The 27,756-nt window shown below is 45.8% G+C and overlaps 1 protein-coding gene across 1 annotated transcript; it reads right to left on the reverse strand.

Annotated features, from left to right (window-relative positions):
* Positions 1-4,453: 4,453 nt before the first annotated feature.
* LOC120053670 (TM2 domain-containing protein 1-like) lies at positions 4,454-26,981 on the reverse strand. Its single transcript, XM_039000843.1, has 7 exons — positions 26,816-26,981; positions 22,660-22,733; positions 19,246-19,354; positions 18,412-18,503; positions 15,950-16,023; positions 7,420-7,532; positions 4,454-5,133 (listed from the first exon to the last, which is right to left on the reverse strand). Exons 1-6 carry the CDS (start codon positions 26,947-26,949, stop codon positions 7,422-7,424), a joined length of 594 nt encoding a protein of 197 aa, XP_038856771.1. The 5' UTR covers positions 26,950-26,981; the 3' UTR covers positions 4,454-5,133; positions 7,420-7,421.
* Between the last annotated feature and the right edge of the window lie 775 nt (positions 26,982-27,756).

The following is a 27,756-nucleotide window of genomic DNA, read 5'->3' on the forward strand; positions in this document are numbered from 1 at the left end:
GGAGCTGAAGACTAGGGCGGTGTTCTACTGGAGCTGAAGACTAGGGCGGTGTTCTACTGGAGCTGAAGACTAGGGCGGTGTTCTACTGGAGCTGAAGACTAAGGCGGTGTTCTACTGGAGCTGAAGACTAGGGCGGTATTCTACTGGAGCTGAAGACTAAGGCGGTGTTCTACTGGAGCTGAAGACTAGGGCGGTGTTCTACTGGAGCTGAAGACTAGGGCGGTGTTCTACTGGAGCTGAAGACTAGGGCGGTGTTCTACTGGAGCTGAAGACTAAGGCGGTGTTCTACTGGAGCTGAAGACTAGGGCGGTGTTCTACTGGAGCTGAAGACTAGGGCGGTGTTCTACTGGAGCTGAAGACTAGGGCGGTGTTCTACTGGAGCTGAAGACTAGGGCGGTGTTCTACTGGAGCTGAAGACTAAGGCGGTGTTCTACTGGAGCTGAAGACTAGGGCGGTATTCTACTGGAGCTGAAGACTAAGGCGGTGTTCTACTGGAGCTGAAGACTAGGGCGGTGTTCTATTGGAGCTGAAGACTAAGGCGGTGTTCTACTGGAGCTGAAGACTAGGGCGGTGTTCTACTGGAGCTGAAGACTAGGGCGGTGTTCTACTGGAGCTGAAGACTAGGGCGGTGTTCTACTGGAGCTGAAGACTAAGGCGGTGTTCTACTGGAGCTGAAGACTAGGGCGGTGTTCTACTGGAGCTGAAGACTAGGGCGGTGTTCTACTGGAGCTGAAGACTAAGGCGGTGTTCTACTGGAGCTGAAGACTAGGGCGGTATTCTACTGGAGCTGAAGACTAAGGCGGTGTTCTACTGGAGCTGAAGACTAGGGCGGTGTTCTATTGGAGCTGAAGACTAAGGCGGTGTTCTACTGGAGCTGAAGACTAGGGCGGTGTTTTACTGGAGCTGAAGACTAGGGCGGTGTTCTACTGGAGCTGAAGACTAGGGCGGTGTTCTACTGGAGCTGAAGACTAAGGCGGTGTTCTACTGGAGCTGAAGACTAGGGCGGTGTTCTACTGGAGCTGAAGACTAGGGCGGTGTTCTACTGGAGCTGAAGACTAGGGCGGTGTTCTACTGGAGCTGAAGACTAGGGCGGTGTTCTACTGGAGCTGAAGACTAGGGCGGTGTCCCAAATGATACTCTATTCCCTACATAGCGCACTACTTTTTGACCAGGGCCCTATGTAGGGAATAGGGTGCCATTTGGGACGTAACCTACATTCACAATGCGACCCCCCCCCCACACACACCTCCAGCATGACGGTACAACACAGTCAGACTTTCAACTTTCTGAAGACTGTATAAAAATAGAATACAGTTTTATTCCCATTCAGTGCTCAGCTTTTTACCCATTGAAGTCTGTTTAAAACACACAGCTGGTTTCTCAGGTAGAACTTAGTCTCTGGTTAAAAGGCTAGGATGAAAACCACAGTGGTGCACTCCTAGCCTGGTTAAACTCCTAGCCTGGTTAAACTCCTAGCCTGGTTAAACTCCTAGCCTGGTTAAACTACTAGCCTGGTTAAACTCCTAGCCTGGTTAAACTCCTAGCCTGGTTAAACTCCTAGCCTGGTTAAACTCCTAGCCTGGTTAAACTACTAGCCTGGTTAAACTCCTAGCCTGGTTAAACTCCTAGCCTGGTTAAACTCCTAGCCTGGTTAAACTACTAGCCTGGTTAAACTCCTAGCCTGGTTAAACTCCTAGCCTGGTTAAACTACTAGCCTGGTTAAACTCCCAGCCTGGTTAAACTACTAGCCTGGTTAAACTCCTAGCCTGGTTAAACTCCTAGCCTGGTTAAACTCCTAGCCTGGTTAAACTCCTAGCCTGGTTAAACTACTAGCCTGGTTAAACTACTCGCCTGGTTAAACTCCTAGCCTGGTTAAACTACTAGCCTGGTTAAACTCCTAGCCTGGTTAAACTCCTAGCCTGGTTAAACTACTCGCCTGGTTAAACTACTCGCCTGGTTAAACTCCTAGCCTGGTTAAACTACTAGCCTGGTTAAACTCCTAGCCTGGTTAAACTCCTAGCCTGGTTAAACTACTCGCCTGGTTAAACTACTCGCCTGGTTAAACTCCTAGCCTGGTTAAACTCCTAGCCTGGTTAAACTACTAGCCTGGTTAAACTACTAGCCTGGTTAAACTACTAGCCTGGTTACAATACTAGCCTGGTTACACCACTAGCCTGGTTAAACTCCTAGCCTGGTTAAACTACATGGTGAAGGCAGCGTTCAGTCTGGTTTAACCAAATAATGTAATCCTAGAGTTGTTCCTCATCATGTGGCCCGACCTGGAAATAACTCTGGTTGTAGGCAAGCTATAACTAGGGACCAGAGTTTTTCCTGGTTTGCATCCCAAATGGCACCCAATTCCCTTTATTGTGCACTACTTTTGACCAGGGTCCATAAGGCTCTAGTAGTGCATCATATAGGGGAATAGGGTTCCATTTGGTACAGCCACCTGGCTGTAGGCCCTTCCAATAGGGACAGGCCCCTGGCTGTATGGCCTTCCAATAGGGACAGACCCCTGGCTGTAGGGCCTTCCAATAGGGACAGACCCCTGGCTGTAGGCCCTTCCAATAGGGTTCCATTTGGGACATACCCCTGGCTGTAGGCCCAAGCCTTCCAACCCTAGCTCTGAGTAACCAAACCAGCTGGGACTCTCCCTGTGCCACTTTATGATTTCACTCACTTGACTTCTAGAAAGACAAGCAAACGTTACTGAGGGGCCGGTGACCTCATCATCCCAGCCTTCCTGTTATTTCAGCTTAGGCTTTTCTCACAGTCCACTGTAGAGGTGCCTATAGGGGACAAGTTACTGCAGGGCCTCTCTGATTCTGAGAATGGAGTGTGTGTGTGAAAGAGAGCCTGGGAGAGAGGGAGGGAAGGGGGGGGGGGTTGTGTTTAAACTCCTTGACATCAGGGTTTGCTTGGGTGTCAGTGTGTGAGTCTGTAGAGCTATATCCTCCTCAGTCTGATCCAACTAGCACACGCTAAGGCCTGCATGCACTTCACAAATCACTGCAGACCAAACTATTATTTACTCCTCTCTCTCCCCTCTCTCTCCATCCTCTCTCTTTCACTCTCTCTCCATTCTCCGTTGTCAGGCTGTGGGTGCAATCAATGGAGGTTGCAATGCAGGAGGATTTCTCCAAAGGGGTTGAGATTGTTTTCAGGGGAGCAGGTTTGGAGCGGGTGCAGGAGTCTGACTGTCTCTCCTCTACACTCTGTAATATCAGTGCTCCACACTAGGGGAATGTGAAGCTATAAAGCACTCTGCTATATGAGAAATGGCCTCCTCTTTGTCAGGCGTGTGGTGTGAGGGAGGGTTAGGCCCAGCTCAGCTCAGCCTCTACTCTGCAGCTCTCTCCTCTCCTGGGAAGTGCCCTATAAATCTCCCCACTCTTATCCCTGTGCTGTATTGATGAGCTCTGGCTAGGGCAAAGGAAGAGGAGGGAGAGTTGGGGTGAAGAGGTGGAGGGAGAGTTGGGGACTGGAGGTGAAGAGCAAGACGGGGGAGAGGGAGTGGATTTGGGGGAGTTGTGAAATTAACTTAACCACCACTTGGTTCTTGGTTCACTTCATACTAAAACAAACTTTATTCAGTTCTAACAAGTTCCTTCCTTAGGATTGACCCATTATTGAACTTTAAAGAAAATTATCCCTTCATATAAATTTATTTTGAAAAGAGACTTCAAGTCCCACTGTCATTGAATATTATACATGTGCATCTGTAAACACACACTCAGCTCCTACGCCCTGAAACAGTCAAAACAACAACGGACCCCCTCCACCGCAAGCAACCTTCCACCTCGACGCAACTCTTACTATAACAAATTCCATGAGCCACTGTATTCACCGCAGTGGTGTTGGATATCCATACCGACACAACATCTACAATCTTCAGCTGCACACCTACAGTACACACTGTTGCCTTTTATTGCACTGTGTTGATTAGTGGTGTCACAACCATACGTCTAAAGATGGCTTTCAGGCTCACGTATCTCCTGTATCAGGCCGTTCACACTAGGGCTATGTTCCAAATGGCACCCTATTTTATCTGTAGTGCACTTCTTTTCACCAGAGCCTTATGGGCCTTGATCAAAAGTAGTGCACCGTGAAATGATGGTGCCATTTGGGACACAGCCTGTATCAGGTACCCGATCAGGCAGACACACAGCAGGAAAGCTCTGCCTTGTGACTTTTCCCAAGAACCCCCACTTGGACCCTTTGTAATAAAAATGACACTAGGGATGGTTTTGGGGGGAGCGGGTGAAGATCTGTCTTCATCTGCAGGATGATGCTGAGAGCTAGCGTGCCATTTCTTTGACCTCTGAACTCCCTGCAGGACGATCGGTCACTGCCACAGTTCCTCCAATGAGCTCAGAGTTTGCCAAATGAACTGCTACTGCTCTGTGTTGGACTTAAACGGCAAGTTTGAACAGAACTTCATTTACAAAAGGCATCCATTTTCATAAAATTATTTTTTATTACAAAAAAATTAAAAATAAATCACTAATGACAAATCAACAAAACAGTCATACAGAACATAAATAGTTTCCTTGCTGCCAGACATACTCAAATAACGCAATAGATAACATATTTCCAGAATACTGTTCTCAGTGCAGATTATAGATTCTTATAGGAGTATAACGATGACTTGAAACTCTATGGCGGTGGTCATCAAGTCCTTGGTCCTGGAGAGCTACAGGGTGTGATAATGCTGGGTTGGAACAAAGGTCTGTACTACTCTAACGCTCCAGGACCTGAGCTGGTGACCACAGGTAAATATACAACGTTTTTGCTTGATTCATTTGCAACCTCTATCCTCATCTCCTCTGATCTTTTCAAATGTGTTTTGAGGAGGCGGCAAGGAATGCAGGTCACAAAGAATGAAGGAAAGACTAAAGAGATGCTGGGTAAAGTCTAAACCAAAATGAAGCCTTCACTCTTAAGAGTATCCATTTTAAAAAGCCGAGCTTCACCACATCGGGGTACATGCAGACAGGATCAATGATCAATGTGTTGACTGGGATGGTCTTAGTGTCCGTGTGTCAGAATGATCAAGTGAAAAATATCCCAAAAAGAGCGGCATAATTGACATGACAGGGTTGAGGGTAACGATAGTTGTTTTTCACCTTGGTCCTGAAACGAGAGAAAACAGGTTGTAAACAGTTGAACTTGGATACTCGAGGCAGTCAGTGTTACGTGGCCCTGAGATACATGCAGTAAAATGAAGGACTGAAGAACTGTAGAGGTGTGGATGAAGACTTCATCGCTCTCTCTATTTGTCTGAGCGTAAACACTCAAGGGCTTGTAATGGACTCCACATGTGTATAATTGAACCAAACACCCCCGTCACCACAAACACACTGCAGCTTCTATAATGCTAACCAGAGACTAAGGAGCCATAGAAAACAGAGAGTGGGGAGAGCTGAAATCTTGGGAGATTTAAAAATGTAGATATTTTGTTGTTGTTGACAAACTGTGTGAAAGGGTGTGTGACTCTCGTTGCTCTGTGGTAGAGCTCAACCGACGAGGGACGCCTATGCCAGGTATAATAACTGCACTCTCACGACCCTTTTCCCCCTCAGTCCTGAAGTGCCACCCTCCCCAAACATTTACTTAGCAGGCTGACATTTAAAAATTCCCTTCCCAGGGTAGAAGGTCCGTCCTGGAGTACCAGAGAGGGGGGGGGGGGTCCATATCCATGGATAGGCCAAGTTGTCCTTGACTGGGTGTTTGCCTTTACCCCCCATAGGTCATACAAGCTACAGAGTGGTGCAAAACCACACAACCTTGGGATCTGGTTCACTTTTAGTGTTAGAGACGTTCAGAGTTTGTCTTTCCACTTGACTGTGTACATGTCATTTTGTATTTTTTTATTTAACTCGGCAAGTCAGTTAAGAACAAATTCTTATTTACAATGACGTCCTAGGAACAGTGGGTTAACTGCCTTGTTCAGGGGCAGAACGACAGATATTGGGTTGCTAATTTCTGGGAACGTTCAATAGATTGGAAAGATGTAGAAGGCCAAAACATCAATCTTTTAAACTTGTCTAATAAAACTAGAGAGTGTTGCGCCTTTTCAATAGATTCCCTGGTTTCCCTGAAATCCCGGTTGGAGGATTCACAGAATTATGAGGTAATAAGCAGGAAATCCAGAATCCTCCAGCCACGATTTCTGGAAAACCAGGGCATTTATTGAAAGTTAGAGAATTTCGCAACCCTATACAGATGTAATAATTAGACAATGAAATTGACATTAGTACAGGGGTAGGTGGAAAGACATACAAACTGTTACACAGTGAATAATCATTTGTGGACAGACTACGTAACATACGTTTAGTGTACAAAACAATAGACTAACCAGGTGAATCCAAGTGAAAGCTATGATCCCATAGGAACTCCCGGGTGGCGCAGTGGTCTAAGGCACTACATCGCAGTGCTAGCTGTGCCACCTTAAATGATGGGTTCGAGCCCAGGCTCTGTCGCAGCCGGCCGCGACCGGGAGGCCCATGGGGCGGCGCACAATTGGCCCAGCGTCGTCCGGGTTAGGGAGGGTTTGGCCGGCAGGGATATCCTTGTCTCATCGCGCACTAGCGACTCCTGTGGCGGGCCGGGCGCAGTGCACGCTGACCAGGTCGGCAGGTGTACGGTGTTTCCTCCGACACATTGGTGCGGCTGGCTTCTGGGTTGGATGTGCGTTGTGTCAAGAAGCAGTGCGGCTTGGTTGTGTTTCGGAGGACGCATGGCTCTCGACCTTCGCCTCTCCCGAGTCTGTACGGGAGTTGCAGCGATGAGACAAGACTGTAACAATTGGATACCACGAAATTGGGGAGAAAAAAGGGGGTAGAAAAAGAAAGCGATGATCCCTTATTGATGTCACTTGTTAAATCCACTTCAATCAGTGTAGATGAAGGGGAGGAGACGGCTTAAAGAAGGATTTTTAAGCCTTTAGACATGTATGTGTGCCATTCAGAGGGTGCATGGGCAAGACAAAAGATTGTGCCTTTGAACGGGGTATGGTAGTAGGTGCACCGGTATGAGTGTGTCAAGTACTGCAACACTACTGGGTTTTTCACGCTCAACAGTTTCCTGTGTGTATCAAGAATGGTCCACCACCCAAAGGACATCCAGCCAACTTGACAACAGTGGGAAGCATTAGGCGTCAACATGGGCCAGCATCCCTGTGGAACGCTTTCGACACCTTGTAGAGTTCATGCCCCGACCAATTGAGGCTGTTCTGTCGGCAAAAGGGGGTGCAACTCAATATTAGGAAGGTGTTCCTAATATTTTGTACACAGAGAACATGTAAATGGTAGCTGATGATGTTACATACAATTTTAGTTCTGAGTTTCCACAATTACACAGTGAATGACTCACCAAAGCCTATTGTCTATCTAACTAACACGTTACTAGTGTAGTTACCTTCAGGGAGACATCTGGGTTCTTCTGTAAGTCTCATTGGTGATGGAGAGGCGTGTGAGTCTGGCACCGTAGTAGTCCACTATGTAGTCAGACTTATCTGACGGACCCACAATCTAAAGGAAGAAACGAGAAAAGACATCAGGGTACAGACGGTGAAATCCTGGGTACAGCAGGTAACACATATCTGGCAATCACAGCTGAGGGGGACCAGTGACAGCACTCCACCTTCTGATTCCAGGCCAACAGCACTCCACCTACTGACTCCAGACCAACAGCACTCCACCTTCTGACTCCAGACCAACAGCACTCCACCTACTGGACTCCAGGCCAATAGCACTCCACCTACTGACTCCAGACCAACAGCACTCCACCTTCTGACTCCAGGCCAACAGCACTCCACCTACTGACTCCAGACCAACAGCACTCCACCTACTGGACTCCAGGCCAATAGCACTCCACCTACTGACTCCAGACCAACAGCACTCCACCTACTGACTCCAGACCAACAGCACTCCACCTACTGACTCCAGACCAACAGCACTCCACCTACTGGACTCCAGGCCAACAGCACTCCACCTACTGGACTCCAGACCAACAGCACTCCACCTACTGACTCCAGACCAACAGCACTCCACCTTCTGACTCCAGGCCAACAGCACTCCACCTACTGACTCCAGACCAACAGCACTCCACCTACTGACTCCAGGCCAACAGCACTCCACCTACTGACTCCAGACCAACAGCACTCCACCTACTGACTCCAGACCAACAGCACTCCACCTACTGACTCCAGGCCAACAGCACTCCACCTACTGACCAACAGCACTCCACCTACTGGACTCCAGGCCAACAGCACTCCACCTACTGACTCCAGACCAACAGCACTCCACCTACTGACTCCAGACCAACAGCACTCCACCTTCTGACTCCAGGCCAACAGCACTCCACCTACTGACTCCAGACCAACAGCACTCCACCTACTGGACTCCAGGCCAATAGCACTCCACCTACTGACTCCAGACCAACAGCACTCCACCTACTGACTCCAGACCAACAGCACTCCACCTACTGACTCCAGACCAACAGCACTCCACCTACTGGACTCCAGGCCAACAGCACTCCACCTACTGGACTCCAGGCCAACAGCACTCCACCTACTGGACTCCAGACCAACAGCACTCCACCTACTGACTCCAGACCAACAGCACTCCACCTTCTGACTCCAGGCCAACAGCACTCCACCTACTGACTCCAGACCAACAGCACTCCACCTACTGACTCCAGGCCAACAGCACTCCACCTACTGACTCCAGACCAACAGCACTCCACCTACTGACTCCAGACCAACAGCACTCCACCTACTGACTCCAGACCAACAGCACTCCACCTACTGACTCCAGGCCAACAGCACTCCACCTACTGACCAACAGCACTCCACCTACTGGACTCCAGGCCAACAGCACTCCACCTACTGACTCCAGACCAACAGCACTCCACCTACTGACTCCAGACCAACAGCACTCCACCTACTGACTCCAGACCAACAGCACTCCACCTACTGGACTCCAGACCAACAGCACTCCACCTACTGACTCCAGACCAACAGCACTCCACCTACTGACTCCAGACCAACAGCACTCCACCTACTGACTCCAGACCAACAGCACTCCACCTACTGACTCCAGACCAACAGCACTCCACCTACTGACTCCAGGCCAACAGCACTCCACCTACTGACTCGAGACCAACAGCACTCCACCTACTGACTCGAGACCAACAGCACTCCACCTACTGACTCCAGACCAACAGCACTCCACCTACTGGACTCCAGACCAACAGCACTCCACCTACTGGACTCCAGACCAACAGCACTCCACCTACTGGACTCCAGACCAACAGCACTCCACCTACTGGACTCCAGACCAACAGCACTCCACCTTCTGACTCCAGACCAACAGCACTCCACCTACTGACTCCAGACCAACAGCACTCCACCTACTGACTCCAGGCCAACAGCACTCCACCTTCTGACTCCAGACCAACAGCACTCCACCTTCTGACTCCAGACCAACAGCACTCCACCTACTGACTCCAGGCCAACAGCACTCCACCTACTGACTCCAGGCCAACAGCACTCCACCTTCTGACTCCAGACCAACAGCACTCCACCTACTGGACTCCAGACCAACAGCACTCCACCTACTGGACTCCAGGCCAACAGCAGTCCACCTACTGACTCCAGGCCAACAGCAGTCCACCTACTGACTCCAGGCCAACAGCACTCCACCTTCTGACTCCAGACCAACAGCACTCCACCTACTGACTCCAGGCCAACAGCACTCCACCTACTGACTCCAGGCCAACAGCACTCCACCTACTGACTCCAGGCCAACATCACTCCACCTTCTGACTCCAGACCAACAGCACTCCACCTACTGACTCCAGGCCAACAGCACTCCACCTTCTGACTCCAGACCAACAGCACTCCACCTACTGGACTCCAGACCAACAGCACTCCACCTACTGACTCGAGACCAACAGCACTCCACCTACTGACTCCAGGCCAACAGCACTCCACCTACTGACTCCAGACCAACAGCACTCCACCTACTGACTCCAGGCCAACAGCACTCCACCTACTGACTCCAGGCCAACAGCACTCCACCTACTGACTCCAGACCAACAGCACTCCACCTACTGACTCCAGACCAACAGCACTCCACCTACTGACTCCAGACCAACAGCACTCCACCTACTGACTCCAGGCCAACAGCACTCCACCTACTGACCAACAGCACTCCACCTACTGGACTCCAGGCCAACAGCACTCCACCTACTGACTCCAGACCAACAGCAGTCACTCCACCTACTGACTCCAGGCCAACAGCACTCCACCTACTGACTCGAGACCAACAGCACTCCACCTACTGACTCCACCTACTGACTCCAGACCAACAGCACTCCACCTACTGGACTCCAGACCAACAGCACTCCACCTACTGACTCGAGACCAACAGCACTCCACCTACTGACTCGAGACCAACAGCACTCCACCTACTGACTCCAGGCCAACAGCACTCCACCTTCTGACTCCAGACCAACAGCACTCCACCTACTGGACTCCAGACCAACAGCACTCCACCTACTGACTCCAGACCAACAGCACTCCACCTACTGGACTCCAGACCAACAGCACTCCACCTTCTGACTCCAGGCCAACAGCACTCCACCTACTGACTCCAGACCAACAGCACTCCACCTACTGACTCCAGGCCAACAGCACTCCACCTACTGACTCCAGGCCAACAGCACTCCACCTACTGACTCCAGGCCAACATCACTCCACCTTCTGACTCCAGACCAACAGCACTCCACCTACTGACTCGAGACCAACAGCACTCCACCTACTGACTCCAGGCCAACAGCACTCCACCTACTGGACTCCAGACCAACAGCACTCCACCTTCTGACTCCAGACCAACAGCACTCCACCTACTGACTCCAGGCCAACAGCACTCCACCTATTAACTCCAGACCAACTTCAGCTAGGCTACCACTCAACTATGATGCATTCCAGCCTATATTTAATCCATAGCAGATAGTGGCTTTAGTGATCGGGTTTTCAGAAGTGGGTTTGATTTTCACAACAACGTATGCCGGCCTGGAAACCCACTACCTTGAATTTTTTTAATCCCATGCCTGACACACAGCTCCCTCCGTTCACGTTCCATCTATCTATCACATCTGTCTAGCTCCTCCTCTGCCCAGTTTGAGAGTAAATTGGAAAATTCCCCAACATCATTCATCTGGTGTGGACCTCGGTCTTTCAATAGAGAAAGAGAGAGAGCGAGAAGCCTCAAACAAACGCTGTCCGGTCTCCTTTCCTCTAGCCCCGTCCAGCCAGAATCTATTAATAATAATCTCAGGTATTTATTCATTAGTTCAACTTCTCAAAAATGCATTTGCCTGCTCCGACGTTGCGCTTAGTCACAATAGTTAGCCTTTTAAATATAGGGCAGCGCCCTTCGCGCGAAGGTTAAATGGGTTCTCCGGACACGCAGAACTCTTTATCAAAAGTGTCACTCTTTATAAAAGGTGAGAGAGCCCAGACGCAGCGTATACATCTAATTGAGAATGTAAGTGTTGCGCTGGGGCGTGCCAGCCAAAGCAGCTTAAAAGCATTCCTCTCCCAGGCCCTTCAATAATACATTAGGAGAACAATAAACAATGTGACGGTCGCCTCGTTTAATCAAAGTGGCCGAACGGACGCTGCTGCCGTTTTCAAATGAAATCGCGAATTTATACAGGCCTGCTACACAGTCGGATGTAGTGTAGAACTGGAGAGGAAGAGGAAGGGGGTAAATAGAGGAAGAAGGGTATTCTGTTTCTTTGAAGGGTGTATTATGATTTGTGTTTTGGTCTCAGATGTGATACAGGGTGACTCCAGCAGCATAGGCCTTGGTTGAAATATAATTCAAGATGAAGGCATACAGTCCTAAAACTACACACACCACCACTAGTCTATATGACAAACTAACACGGGGGGAAAAAAAACTATGAATCCTAAACAAATAAGCCTACTTTTCATTATAAACACATCCCACCATGTTGACTGAGTTAAATCTGAAGGTTTGCTCTATATGCTGATGCTTGTCGTATTCATTAGTCAAATCAAATTGTATTAGTCACATGCGCCGAATACAACAGGTGTTGACCTTAGTGAAATGCTTACTTACGAGCCCCTAACCAACAACACAGTTTTAAAAAATACGGATAAGAATAAGAAATAAAAGTTAAGAGTCAATGTGCAGGGGCACCGGTTAGTTTAAAGTATGTACATGTAGGTAGAGTTATTAAAGTGACTATACATAGATGATAACAACAGAGAGTAGCAGCGGTGTAAAATAGGGGGGCAATGCAAATAGTCTGGGTAGCCATTTGATTAGATGTTCAGGAGTCTTATGGCTTGGGGTTAGAAGCTGTTTAGAAGCCTATTGGACCTCGACTTGGCGCTCCGGTACCGCTTGCCGTGCGGTAACAGAGAGCAGTCTATGACTAGGGTGGCTGGTGTCTTTGACAATTTTTAGGGCCTTCCTCTGACACCGCCTGGTATAGAGGTCCTTGACGGCAGGAAGCTTGGCCCCAGTGATGTACTAGGCCGTACACATTACCCTCTGTAGTGCCTTGCGGTCGGAGGCAGAGCAATTGCCATACCTGGCAGTGATGCAACCAGTCAGGATGCTCTCGATGTTGGAGCTGTAGAACTTTTTGAGGATCTGAGGACTCATGCCAAATCCAGTTGCAGAGGGGGGTGTTTAGTCCCAGGGTCCTTAGCATAGTGATGAGATTTGAGGACACTATGGTGTTGAACGCTGAGCTGTAGTCAATGAATAGCATTCTCACGTAGGTGTTCCTTTTGTCAAGGTAGGTAAAGGCAGTGTTGAGTGCAATAGAGATAGAGATGGCAGGAAGCTTGGGCCCGGTGATGTACTGGACCGTACGCACTACCCTCTGTAGTGCCTTGCGGTCGGAGACCGAGCAGTTGCCATACCAGGCAGTGATGCAACCAGGCAGTGATGCAACCAGTCAGGATGCTCTCGATGGTGCAGCTTTAGAACCTTTTGAGAATCTGAGGACAGATGCCAAATCTTTTCATTCTCCTGCAGGGGAATAGGTTTTGTCGTGCCCTGTTCACGACTGTCTTGGTGTGCTTGGACCATGTTAGTTTGTTGGTGATGTGGACACAAAGGAACTTGAAGCCCTCAACCTGCTCCACTGCAGCCCCGTCGATGAGAATGGGGGCGTGCTTGGTCCTCTTTTTCCTGTAGTTTACAATCATCTACTTTGTCTTGATCACGTTGACGGAGAGGTTCTTGTCCTGGCACCACACGGCCAGGTCTCTGACCTCCTCCCTATAGGCTGTCTCATCGTTGTCGGTGATCAGGCCTACCACTGTTGTGTCATCGGCAAATTGAATGATGGTGGTGTAGTCGTGCCTGGCCATGCAGTCGTGGGTGAACAGGGAGTATAGGAGGGGACTGAGCACGCACCCCTGAGGGGCTCTTGTGTTGAGGATCAGCGTGGCGGATGTGTTGTTACCTACCTTTACCACCTGGGGGCGGCCCATCAGGAAGTCCAGGATCCAGTTGCAGAGGGAGGTGTTTAGTCCCCGGGTCCTTAGCTTATTGATGAGGTTTGAGGTCACTATGGTGCTGAATGCTGAGCTGTAGTCAATGAATAGCATTCTCACATAGGTGTTCCTTTTGTCCAGGTGGGAAAGAGCAGTGTGGAGTGCAATAGAGATTGCATCATCTGTGGATCTGTTGGGGCGGTATGCAAATTGGAGTGGGTCTAGGGTTTCTGGGATAATGGTGTTGATGTGAGCCATGACCAGCCTTTCAAAGCGCTTCATGGCTACAGACATGAGTGCTACAGGTCAGTAGTCATTTAGGCAGGTTACCTTAGTGTTCTTGGGCACAGGCACTATGGTGGTCTGCTTAAAACATGTTGGTATTACAGACTCAGACAGGGAGAGGTTGAAAATGTCAGTGAAGACACTTGCCAGTTGGTCAGCACATGCTCACAGTACACGTCCTGGTAATCCATTTTGCCCTGTGGCCTTGGGAATGTTGACTTGTTTAAAAGGTCTTACTCACATCGGCTGCGGAGAGTGTGATCACACAGTCTCCCGGAACAGCAGGTGCTCCCATGCATGTTTCAGTGTTATTTGCCTTGAAGCGAGCATATAAGTAGTTTAGCTCGTCTGGTAGGCTCGTGTCACTGGGCACCTCTCGGCTGTGCTTCCCTTTGTAGGCTGTAATGGTTTGCAAGTCCTGCCACACCCAACGAACGTCAGGGCTGTTGTAGTACGATTCAATCTTGGTCCTGTATTGACGCTTTGCCTGTTTGATGGTTCGCCGGAGGGCATAGCGGGTCCGGGTTAGAGACCCGCTCCTTGAAAGCGGCAGCTCTAGCCTTTAGCTCAGTGCGGATGTTGCCTGTAATCCATGGCTTCTGGTTGGGGTATGTACGTACGGTCACTGTGGGGACGACGTCATCGATGCACTTATTGATGAAGCCAATGACTGATGTGGTGTACTCCTCAATGCCATCGGAGGAATCCTGGAACATATTCCAGTCTGTGCTAATAAAACAGTCCTGTAGCTTAGCATCCGCTTCCTCTGACCACTTTTTTATTGTTCGAGTCACTGGTGCTTCCTGCTTTAATTTTTGCTTGTAAGCAGGAATTAGGAGGATCGAATTGTGGTTAGATATACCAAATGGATGGCGAGGGAGAGCTTTGTATGCATCTCTGTGTGTGGAGTAGAGGGGGTCAATTTTTTCCCCTTCTGGTTGCACATGCTGATAGAAATTTGGTTAAACAGATTTAAGTTTCCCTGCATTAAAGTCCCCGGCTACTAGGAGCACCGCCCCTGGGTGAGCGTTTTCTTGTTTGAGCAGTAGCAAAACGTTTTCAGATGGAAGTTTAGGTAGATCCCTCTACACTTTGGTTCCTAGTGAATAGGACCCATGTTTGGCTTCCCGCTCCCACACTGGTTCTCCAATGAGGACGGAGAGGGGTAAGAGGGGTGAGCTGAGGCCCTAACAGGATGAAAAATGGATTGGCTTCTCTCCCTGTCAGGCTCTGTGGACTAAACAGGTTAGGGGGGTCCTGGGGGAACGAGGGACAGGGGGGAGAGAAGTCTTTCTGCGAAAACAAACCAGTCTCATTAACCCCCATTTATAGAGAGCTTAGTGCTGAGAAGAGCAGAGGGCTGCGGCTGCACTGATTGAGACACAGGTGCCCTCTGAATACAAACAGATATTCACGCACGCACACACACTCCTCCTGACTGGCTTGGCTATGATTCTGCGCAATGTTCCATGGTTTACTCTGATTGGAGTGTGTGAAGCATGACCATTGTAGCAAAGCCCAGGCTGCTCTGTGATGAAAAAATGTGCTCCACTTCCTTGATTACCATCACTGTAAGTGGGAGAAAGAGCTACTGTTTATACATGAGACTGTGCCCAAATTGAGCAACTTGTTTTTGAAATCTTAGAAGTTGTTTTGAAATCTTACAATTATCAAACTTGTATGAAATCCATCCGATTCTGATATCACAGTTGTTCCCTAACTCACTTTGCAGTGTAACCCAACTCACCTTTTGTTGTCTTTTGGCCAACCAATGTAATCATCAGCTGTGACCCAAAAGGATACAATTATCAAACTTGTATGAAATCCATCCGATTCTGATATCACAGTTGTTCCCTAACTCACTTTGCAGTGTAACCCAACTCACCTTTTGTTGTCTTTTGGCCAACCAATGTAATCATCAGCTGTGACCCAAAAGGAGTCAGCTTCTACCCAACATTAGGGAAATACTGACCACCACCCTTGTCATCAACACACCACATAAACCATTCCTTTCATGGTTACTGTGAAAAGAGCATCTTCACAGACATAACCAACAGATAAGAGGGATTACTTAACAGCTCTGTGTTCCACAGCTGTCCCCTGAACGCCACTCACCTGCATTGAGATCAACATGAAATCCACCAAGCTCCCAATCCCACAGAAGCCAACTGTGCAGAATTTGAGCAGCCCTAGAGAGAGAGACATGTTGGAGTTAAATAGGGTATAAATCAGGGAGGGCTCTCCAACCGTGTTACTGGAGAGGTACCCTCCTGTAGGTTTACACCAGGGCTCTCCAACCGTGTTACTGGAGAGCTACCCTCCTGTAGGTTTACACCAGGGCTCTCCAACCGTGTTACTGGAGAGGTACCCTTCTGTAGGTTTACACCAGGGCTCTCCAACCGTGTTACTGGAGAGGTACCCTCCTGTAGGTTTACACCAGGGCTCTCCAACCGTGTTACTGGAGAGGTACCCTCCTGTAGGTTTACACCAGGGCTCTCCAACCGTGTTACTGGAGAGCTACCCTCCTGTAGGTTTACACCAGGGCTCTCCAACCGTGTTACTGGAGAGCTACCCTCCGGTAGGTTTACACCAGGGCTCTCCAACCGTGTTACTGGAGAGCTACCCTCCTGTAGGTTTACACCAGGGCTCTCCAACCGTGTTACTGGAGAGCTACCCTCCTGTAGGTTTACACCAGGGCTCTCCAACCGTGTTACTGGAGAGCTACCCTCCTGTAGGTTTACACCAGGGCTCTCCAACCGTGTTACTGGAGAGCTACCCTCCTGTAGGTTTACACCAGGGCTCTCCAACCGTGTTACTGGAGAGCTACCCTCCCGCAGGTTTTCGCTCCAACCCCAGTTGTAACTAACCTGATTCACCTTCTCAACCTGTTAATTATTAGAATCAGGTGTGCTAGATTCGGGTTGGAGTGGAAAACCTACAGGCCTGTAGCTCTCCAGGAACAGGGTTGGAGAGCCCTGGTATAAAGCTTTATAGGGTACTCCATGCCTCTTTAAAGTTGGCATAAATAAAACCCTGCGTGCCCCTAATCATAATTTGCTAGCTATTGTGTGAGCGACGCTTTGTTGCTTACATGAAAACTCTCCAATCCAGGCGACTGGGCAAGGTTTCAGTTTATTCCCCATGTTCGGTTCCAACTTTGCCCATGTGTGGCTGAATGGGAAACTTGTGAGGCAAAGGTGAATGATATTGAACGCTTTCACTGCTGGGCGGCGGAGTGGAGAGGCTATGTGGGTATGTGTGTGTTGGGTGTTTAGTTGTTTGCTGCTTGATTTGCTTTCAGAGGGAAATCATGCCAAGTCAACTTTGTGTCTAAAACAACTGAGGATTGGGAATAACAGGTCTTTATCGTTGAGAGGAGCAGTGAAGAAGAGTAAACATGAATGTGTGCAGCTGAGGGTGTGAATTGGATGTATGAAAACACAGAGCACGGCGAGCAGGTCATTCAACTAAACACATCATTCTGTCAACATTCACACTGTCACTAGCTTACGACATAACTATGTAACATAACTGCAAGGTAGACCCGGGGATGACACTACTGCATGTCTGGGCGTACTCACTGCATTACTGGGCAATGACTACTGGCACTCACTAGCTCACTGCCACTCACACACACACACACACACACACACACACACACACACACACACACACACACACAGAATTGCAGGCAAATTATGGAAACGCCAACTCTTGTAATTAAAACATAATTACTCCAAATAATGGTTAACACTATTGTAAATTGCTCCATTGGGAGGTAACAGGGGTAGCTTTGTTGATTCCAGGGTGGACGTTTTTAAAAACGATGCCAGTCGGGTGGCTACTCTACAAAGCAGAAGCCCACTTAATAACCCACCGTTCCATGGTGATGCCCGAGCCAACAGTGCCAAACCAGGCCAGGTGTTGCTCAGTGCAGCCTTTAAAGCCGGCTCATGCCCGTCCGCAGTGTGGCTCTGCGATGCCAAAGTACTCCATGCTAGTTGGAAAAACTAAAATCCCCCCAAAAAAACAAGGCAGGGCTTTCAGCCACCAGCCACGGTAATCTTGCAGGTGCCTAATTAAGAACAAGAATAAAGGAAAGGGACAAAAAGAGGAAGAAACAGCAGTGTGTTTCACTCCAGTGTCTGGGTTTACCACTGTTTTATAATGTCATGTAATAGTGGTTTCTTTCAGGTCCTCACAGGAAGTAGTGACCCTCTGTTTCTTATAGACCTGCTTCATTGATTAATGCTCAACTCTGATAAATGGTCTTCTTCATACTAATCCACAAACATGTAAGTTGTGTTTCTGTTCAAAACCAGCAGATCTTTTCAAAGTCTCATATAAAAAACATGATAAATAAATCCAATAAATGAATGGGTAGCTAGTCATACATTTCAACATGTGTTCTTCCTTTTCTAACAAAAACAATTACAAAGAAAATATTTCATTGTATTTTAACCGGTATGTTAGCAGCAGATAGGATTTGAAAATGAATATACTTATAAATATAATATCCATTGCACCCCCATGTCAGTTGTTGAGAGTGTACAGCAATAACAACAGTCAGACTGTACCTAAAGCTGGGTATCCCAGGTAGAAGCGATCTGCTCCTAACCATCCCAGGAAGAGCGACAGGGCCACCGCTACTTTGTAGGAGTAACCGCTCCTGTAAGGAAATAACATGTTAGCTCAAAACAGTTCAATAATGTTTCACATTTGTACAAAAACATCACATAACTATATGATGGTATATGATTTAGCCTAATCAATATCAATTGAAAATAAAACATGTTCAGGGTCATCATAGCTAAAACGTTTTGCTATGGTGTGCCCTAATGAATACAACCCTGATACAGCCTATACAAAACATTAAGAACACCTGCTCTTTCCATGACCGACTGACCAGGTGAATCCAGGTGAAAGCTATGACCCCTTATTGATGTCACGTGTTAAATTCACTTCAAATCAGTGTAGATGAAGGGGAGGAGACGGCTTAAAGACAGATTTTTAAGCCTTTAGACAATTGAGACATGGATTGTGTGTGTGAGCCACTCAGAGGGTGAAAGGTCAAGACAAAAGATGCAAGTGCCTTTAAACGGGGTATGGTGTCAAGAACTGCAATGTTACTGGGTTTTTCATGCTCAACAGTTTCCTGTGTGTATCAAGAATGGTCCGCCACCCAAAGGACATCCAGCCAACTTGACAACTGTGGGAAGCATTGGAGTCAACATGGGTCAGCATCCCTGTGGAACGCTTTCGACACCTTGTAGAGTCCATGCCCCGACAAATTAAGGCTGTTCTAAGGGCAAAGGGGGGGGGTGCAAGTCAATGTTAGGAAATTGTTCCTAATGTTTGGCATACTGGGTGTACATGTGCAACACTTCCACAGTGTCTGGTACTGTACATACACATTCCTGCAAGGGAGGCTTTTGTTAAAGCCCACTTCCTCTCCGCTGAATCGAAACTCTGTCCCATTGGACAAGCGGCAGCTGACGTTTGGAGCAGGTAGGCATTCCACTGAAACCCACAACAGATGGTTAAGGATAAAGCAACACAGAAAAGCAGTTGTGGGTACCAATTTGTGTAGATTCTGATGGAAATACACATTGATAAAAGTATTACAAAATATTATGACAGTTAAGAACCAGGACCTAAATGACCTATTAGGGCTACCTATTATAATTTCTTGTCCCTGCAAATTAGTCTTTCAATTTGAGTTAGGCTACGTGGTACCTCCATGCATATACTGTGTCAACTACATTCTAATTCCCAAAGTACTTATAGATGGAGAAAGTATTAGAACAAATCATTATGGTGGTCCTCTGTAGCTCAGTTGGTAGAACATGACGCTTGCCACACCAGGATAGTGGGTTCTATTCCTGGGACCTTCCGTACGTAAAATGTGTGCATGAAAGACTAATGATCGTACAAACTCAAAAAGCACAAAAGAGGATTTCACCACCCATCATCTAAGATTGTTCTAAAAGAATTTATGTTGTTAGAAACAGATATGATTAGCATTCATGCAATCATTAAGCTCATTGATTGCATCCAAATTGGCCATTTACATTTTTAGGATTCATATAATACTCAATAAATATAGTACCTAACATCCGATTTTGGACCTAACCTTGTTCTGACAATGAGTTAGACATTGGTCAACAGCCACCAACGGACCCCCCCCCCCCCCCACCCCAACAATTGGTATACAGTATCAGTTCTGTGTCTGACCAGGAGTATGGAGCTGCGGCTCTAAGTGTTGTTTCTTCATACTATTCAATGTATTACCAGGGAATTTAGTGATGTTTGTTTTTACCCCTGTTCAGAGAAATTTGTCATTTAAGTTGTTAGGTTAATGTCCCATCTTACATCCGGATATTACCGGATTCTGACCACTAGATGGTGCTGTTCCTACTATTAAGTTAAAGTTTCAAGACCCCCGAACCCCCACCCTCAATGTTAAATGGATAGTTCACCCAAATTACTAAATGACATTGCTTACAGGGTAAGAAAACAGTCTGTTGACAAGGTATGGCAGAAACATATGCTTTGGTTTTGTTGGCCACTGTTTGAAATGCTAACTTTTTAGCATTTGTGGAACAAACCCAATGTAAGTCAATGGTACCTCTATTAGCATTGTCACACTTCATGTTCAAATCATCCTAAAGTATCTAGAAATGTATTGCGTAACACAATGGATGTTACTTAGAGATGATTTGGATAGGAAGCGAGAAAATGCTAATATAGATAACATTGACTTGCATGATTGGTGCCACAAAATGCTAAAAAGTTACCATTTGAAACAGTGGCCAAGTAAACAAAACGAAAGCATAGATTGCTGTCATACCTAGACTGCTTACGGTAAGGAAACCGTTGTAATTTGTGTTAACTATCTCTTTTAACATTGGGGGTGGGGGACATAGAACTGATGCTATATACTCGTTGTTGGGGTGAGATTGTCTTGGGGGGGGGGGGGGGGGGGGGTCCGTGGGTGGCTTCTAAAAATGTCTTTGGATTCCTCATGTCTTAGAAAAACATAACATACTATATTTATTGAATACTAAATGAATCATACAAATCTTTTTTTTACTTAAATGATGTTCCAGGAATGCTTATCTAACTACAGAAACGATTTCAGAACAATCTGAGATGGTGGGTGCTAAATGGCATATTATTATTACAATGAACAAAAATAAACACAACATGCAACAAATTCAAAGATTACTGAGTTACAGTTCATATAAGGAAATCAGTCAACTTAAATCCATTAACTAGGCCCTAATCTATGGATTTCACATGACTGGGTATACAGGTATGCATCTGTTGGTCACAGACACCAATAAAATAAAAAAGTAGGGGCTTGGATCAGAAAAACAGTCAGTATCTGATGAGACCACCATTTGTGTCATGCACACATCTCCTTCACATAGCGTTGATCAGGCTGTTGATTGTGGCCAGTGAAATTGTGTCCCACTCCTCTTCAATGGCTGTGCGAAGTTGCTGGATATTGACGGGAACTGGAACACGCTGTCGTACACGTTGATCCAGAGCATCCCAAACATGCTCAATGGGTGACATGTCTGGCGACAGGTAGCCTAGTGGGTAGTGTGTTGGGCCAATAACCGAAAAGTTGCTGGATCGAATCCCCGAGCTGACAAGGTAGAAATCTGCCATTCTGCCCCTGAACAAGGCAGTTAACCTACTGTTCCGCGGTAGGCTGTCATTGTAAATAAGAATTTGCTTTTAACTGACTTGCCTAGTTAAATAAAGGTTAAATAAATAAAATAAAAATATGCAGGCAATGAAAGAACTGGGACATTTTCAGCTTCCAGGAATTGTGTACAGATCCTTGTGACATTGTGCCATGCATTATCATGCTGCAACATGAAATGATGGTGGTCGATGAATGGCACGACAATGGGCCTCAGGATCTCGTCACGGTATCTCTGTGCATTCAAATTGCCATTGATAAAATTCAATTGTGTTTGTTGTCTGTAGCTTATGCCTGTCCACACCTTAATCTGACCACCACCATGGGGTACTCTTGATCACAACGTTGACATCAGCAAACCGCTCGACCACACGATGCTGTCTGTCATCTGCCTGGGACAGTCGAAACCGGGATTTATCCATGGAGAGCACACTTCTCCAGTGTGCCAGTGGCCATTGAAGGTGAGCAGTCTGTTATGATGCCAAACTGCAGTCAGGTCAAGACACTGGTGAGGACGACGAGCACGAAGATGAGCTTCCCCGTGCAAACCCACAGCTTCATCACCTGTCCGGGTGGTTGGTCTCATCCCACAGGTGAAGAAAGTGGATGTGAGGGTTCTGGGCTGGCGTGGTTACATGTGTTCTGCAGGTGTGAGGCCAATTGGATGTAATGCCAAATTCTCTAAAACAACACTTATGGTTGAGAAATTAACATTAAATTCTCTGGCAACAGCTCTGGTGGACAATCCTGCAATCAGCATGCCAATTGGACGCTCCCTCACAACTTGAGACATCTGTGGCATTGTATTGTGTTCCAAAACTGCACATTTTAGAATGGCCTTTAATTGTTCCCAGCACAAGGTGCATCTGTGTAATGATCATGCTGTTTAATCAGCTTCTTGATATGCCACACCTGTCAGTTGGATGGATTATTTTGACAAAGCAGAAATGCTCACTAACAGATTTGTGCACAACATTTGAGAGAAATAAGCTTTTTGTGCGTATGGAACATTTCTGGGATATTTTATTTAAGCTCATGAAACCAACACATTACATGTTGCGTTAAAAATTTTCTTCAGTATATTATACATCACTCAACCAGAACCACTTACCCCAAGCAATCATGTCCTTGCAATTCTCAGGTTCTTGAGTGGCATCGTCTATCCTTGGTTCTTTACAAATATACTTGAACAGTATTAAGGCAACAACAAAATATCAACTGTCATCCACAGAATATTAAATCATGTAACATGATATCTAACAAATTGTGCTTGTCAGGTTGATATACAGTACCAGTCAAAAGTTTGGACACACCTATATAAAGTGTTAAACAAATCAAAATATATTTTAGATTCTTCAAAGTAGACACCATTTGTCTTGATGACAGCTTTGCACAAGCTTGGCATTCTCTCAACCAGCTTCACCTGGAATGCTTTTCCAACAGTCTTGAAGGAGTTCCCACATATGCTGAGCACTTGTTGGCTGCTTTTCCTTCACTCTGTGGTCCAACTCATCCCAAACCATCTCAATTGGGTTGAGGTCGGGTGATTGTGGAGGCCAGGTCATCTGATGCAGCACTCCATCACTCTCCTTCTTGGTCAAATAGCCCTTATTTAACCTTTATTTCACTACACAAGTCAGTTAAGAACAAATTCTTATTTACAATGACGGCCTACCCCGGCCAAACCCGGACGACGCTGGGCCAATTATGCGCCGCCCTATTGGACTCCCAATCACGGCTGGTTGTGATACAGCCTGGAATCGAACCAGGGTCTGTAGTGACGCCTTTAGCACTGAGATGCAGTGCCTTAGACCGCTGCGCCTTCTTGGAAAAATGATCCTTGCACAGCCTGGAGGTGTGTTGGGTCATTGTCCTGTTGAAAAACAAATGATAGTCCCACTAAGCGCAAAACAGATGGGATGGTGTATCGCTGCAGAATGCTGCGGTAGCCATGCTGGTTAAGTGTGCCTTGAACTCTAAATAAATCACAGACAGTGTCACCAGCAAAGCACCCCCACACCATCACACTTCCTCATCCATGCTTCACGTGGGAACCACACATGGAGATCTGTTCACCTGCTCTGCGTCTCACAAAGACACGGCGGTTACAACCCAAAAAATCTCACATTTTGATTCATCAGACCAAAAGACATATTTCCACCGGTCTAATGTCCATTGCTCGTGTTTCTTGGCCCAAACAAGTCTCCTCTTCTTATGGGTGTCCTTTAGTAGGAGTTTCTTTTAGAGGTCGACCAATTAATCGGAATGGCCAATTAATTAGGGCCGATTTCAAGTTTTCATAACAATCGGAAATCTGTATTTTTGGACACCGATTTGGCCGATTTTTTAAAATATATTTTTGACACCTTTATTTATCCTTTATTTAACTAGGCAAGTCAGTTAAGAACACATTCTTATTTTCAATGACGGCCTAGGAACGGTGGGTTAACTGCCTTGTTCAGGGGCAGAATGACAGATTTTTACCTTGTCAGCTCGGGGATTTAATCTTGCAACCTTACAGTTAACTAGTCCAACACTCTAACCACCTGATAACATTGCACTCCACGAGGAGAATGCCTGTTACGCGAATGCAGTACGAAGCCAAGGTAAGTTGCTATCTAGCATTAAACTTATCTTATAAAAAACAATCAATCATAATCACTAGTTAACTACACATGGTTGATGATATTACTAGTTTATCTAGCGTGTACTGCGTTGCATATAATTGATGCGTTGCGTATTCGCGAAAAAGGACTGTCGTTGCTCCAATGTATACCTAACCATGAACATCAATACACAAGTATATATTTTTAAACTTGCATATTTAGTTAATATTATCTGCTAACATGACTCGTTGCGAACTGTGAAGACTATTTCTTCCTAACAAAGACAGCCAACTTTGCCAAACGGGGAATGATTTAACAAAAGCGCATTTGCGAAAAAAGCACAAATCGTTGTACCTAACCATAAACATCAATGCATTTCTTAAAATCAATACACAGAAGTATATATTTTTAAACCTGCATATTTAGCTAAAAGAAATCCAGGTTAGCAGGCAATATTAACCAGGTGAAATTGTGTCACTTCTCTTGCGTTCATTGCACGCAGAGTCAGTGTATATGCAACAGTTTGGGCCGCCTAATTTGCCAGAATTTTACGTAATTATGACATAACATTGAAGGTTGTGCAATGTAACAGGAATATTTAGACTTAGGGATGCCACCCGTTAGATAAAATACGGAACGGTTCTGTATTTCACTGAAAGAATAAACGTCTTGTTTTCGTGATGATAGTTTCCGGATTCAACCATATTAATGACCTAAGGCTCGTATTTCTGTGTGTTATTATGTTATAATTAAGTCTATGATTTGATAGAGCAGTCTGACTGAGCGGTGGTAGGCACCAGCAGGCTCGTAAGCATTCATTCAAACAGCACTTTCGTGCATTTTGCCAGCAGCTCTTCGCTATGCTTCAAGCATTGAGCTGTTTATGACTTCAAGCCTATCAACTCCCGAGATTAGGCTGGTGTAACCGATGTGAAATGGCTAGCTAGTTAGCGGGGTGCGCGCTAATAGCGTTTCAAACGTCACTCGCTCTAAGACTTGGAGTGGTTGTTCCCCTTGCTCTGCATGGGTAACGCTGCTTCGAGGGTGGCTGTTGTCGATGTGTTCCTGGTTCGAGCCCAGATAGGGGCGAGGAGAGGGATGGAAGCTATACTGTTACACTGGCAATACTAAAGTGCCTATAAGAACATCCAATAGTCAAAGGTATATGAAAATACAAATCGTACAGAGAGAAATAGTCCAATAATTCCTATAACAACTACAACCTAAAACTTCTTACCTGTGAATATTGAAGACTCATGTTAAAAGGAACCACCAGCTTTCATATGTTCTCATGTTCTGAGCAAACATTAGCTTTTTTACATGGCACATATTGCACTTTTACTTTCTTCTCCAACACTTTGTTTTTGCATTATTTAAACCAAATTGAACATGTTTCATTATTTATTTGAGGCTAAATTGATTTTATTGATGTATTATATTAAGTTAAAATAAGTGTTCATTCAGTATTGTTGTAATTGTCATTATTACAAATACATAAAAAAAAAAAATAAGAACAACGATTAATCGGCTTTTTTTATCCTCCAATAATCGGTATCGGTGTTGAAAAATCCTAATCGGTCGACCTCTAGTTTCTTTGCAGCTATTCGACCATAAAGGCCTGATTCACACAGTCTCTTCTGAACAGTTGATGTTGAGATTTGTCTGTTACTTGAACTCTGAAGCATTTATTTGGGCTGCAATTTCTGAGGCTGGTACTCCAATGAACTTATACTCTTCCTTTCCTGTGGCGGTCCTCATGAGAGTCAGTTTCATCATAGCACTTGATGAAACTTTCAAAGTTCTTGAAATTTTCCAGAACGACTGACCTTCATTTCATCAAGTAACAATGGACTGTTGTTTCTCTGCTTTTTTGAGCTGTTCTTGCCATAATATGGACTTGATCTTTTACCAAATAGGGCTATCTTCTGTATACCACCCTTACCTTGTCACAACACAACTGATTGGCTCAAACACATTAAGAAGGAAATTAACTTTTAACAAGGCACACATGTTAATTGAAATGAATTCCAGGTGACTACCTCAAGAAGCTGGTTGAGAGAATGCCAAGAGTGTGCAAAGCTGTCATCAAGGCAAAGTGTGGCTACTTTGAAGAATCTCAAATATAAAATGTGTTATTTCACAGTTTTGATGTCTTCACTATTATTCTACAATGTAAAAAAGTAGTAAAACTAAAGAAAAACCCTGGAATGAGTAGGCGTGTCCAAACTTTTGACTGGTACTGTATATTCATCCATTCAGTCATCAGCATCGTCCTGAGGAACATATCCACATGACATTACAAAAATGCATACCAATGATTAATGGTTGACAGAATAGTAGCGTTAGTTATCTATCTTACACATGCTGTCAATAAAGACCCGAGAACACATCTTGATGAAAAAAACAAGACTCTTGCCAAGAGTTAACGTTACATGGAAGATGACAGGTGAACAGACGAGAAAACATAACTATACTATTCATCTGCTTCAAAATCTGATTAGTTATGTTTTCCAAAAGTACACAACATGCAGGCTTATGTTTGCTAGCTAGCTAAGAAAATGCATGCTAACGTCAGTTAGCCAGGTAACATTAGCTAGCTAGGGTGCATGAAAACCCTGTCATATTTTCGTGATTTGCAAGTAATCACGTGTAAAAGGATATTGTCCCAGGCGTAGACTTTCACAACTATCGACATCATTTGCTAGAACAAATTGGAAATGGCAATACGTACAGTAAAACAAAATGCCCAACGATATGGTCCGTAAAGAAAACAGACGACTTCTGGGAAACGCCATGTTGACAACGCTCCCACTTGGTCACGTGACATCGTTTTTAAAGCGACACCTCTGTCTGAGTATCATCCAAAACCAAAACCTTGTGAATTCGTACCAGTAAGACTTGTTTTCAACTTTAAAAGTAGTTTAACTGAAACATCTGAACAGGTTAAGCTATAAGAGGGTTACAATGCAAGTGGTCAATAGAAATGAAATTAATGTATCCTTGTAGTAGGATAATCTTACCCCATTTGCACACACTGTATATATATTTTTTTATATTGTGTTATTGACTGTACGTTTGTTTATTCCATGTGTAACTCTATGTTGTTGTTTGTGTCGCACTGCTTTGCTTTATCTTGGCCAGGTCGCAGTTGTAAATGAGAACTTGTTCTCAACTGGCCTACCTGGTTAAATAAAGGTGAAATAAAATAAAATAGTATGCAAAAACATGTTAATGCTAGCTAGCAAATCAGTTTCTGTATCGCAACAGCTAGCTAACGTTAACTAAATAGAACAGTAGCTGACTCATTTAAGTTGGCTAACTACTGACTGTAGCTAGCTGACTCACTGAAGTTAGCGGAACATTTCGAGAAGCTCATTTAAAAGTTGTTTTATGGAGTTATTTGATGTTCAGTCAAAGCTCCTGTTAAAGAGAATCTACACTTTCTTAAAACAAAAGTTTAGTTCATACATTTAGACTAGCTATGCTAGTTCGCTGGACTGAAAGAAATGATGATGTGCACCTGCTGATTGTAAAGCAAAGCAAGTGTTTGCTAACGTTAACTACATCTCTACATTTAGAGGGCTCTCACAGCTTAAACGTAG

Source organism: Salvelinus namaycush, chromosome 9 (genome assembly GCF_016432855.1).
Source record: "Salvelinus namaycush isolate Seneca chromosome 9, SaNama_1.0, whole genome shotgun sequence".
NCBI lineage: Eukaryota > Metazoa > Chordata > Actinopteri > Salmoniformes > Salmonidae > Salvelinus > Salvelinus namaycush.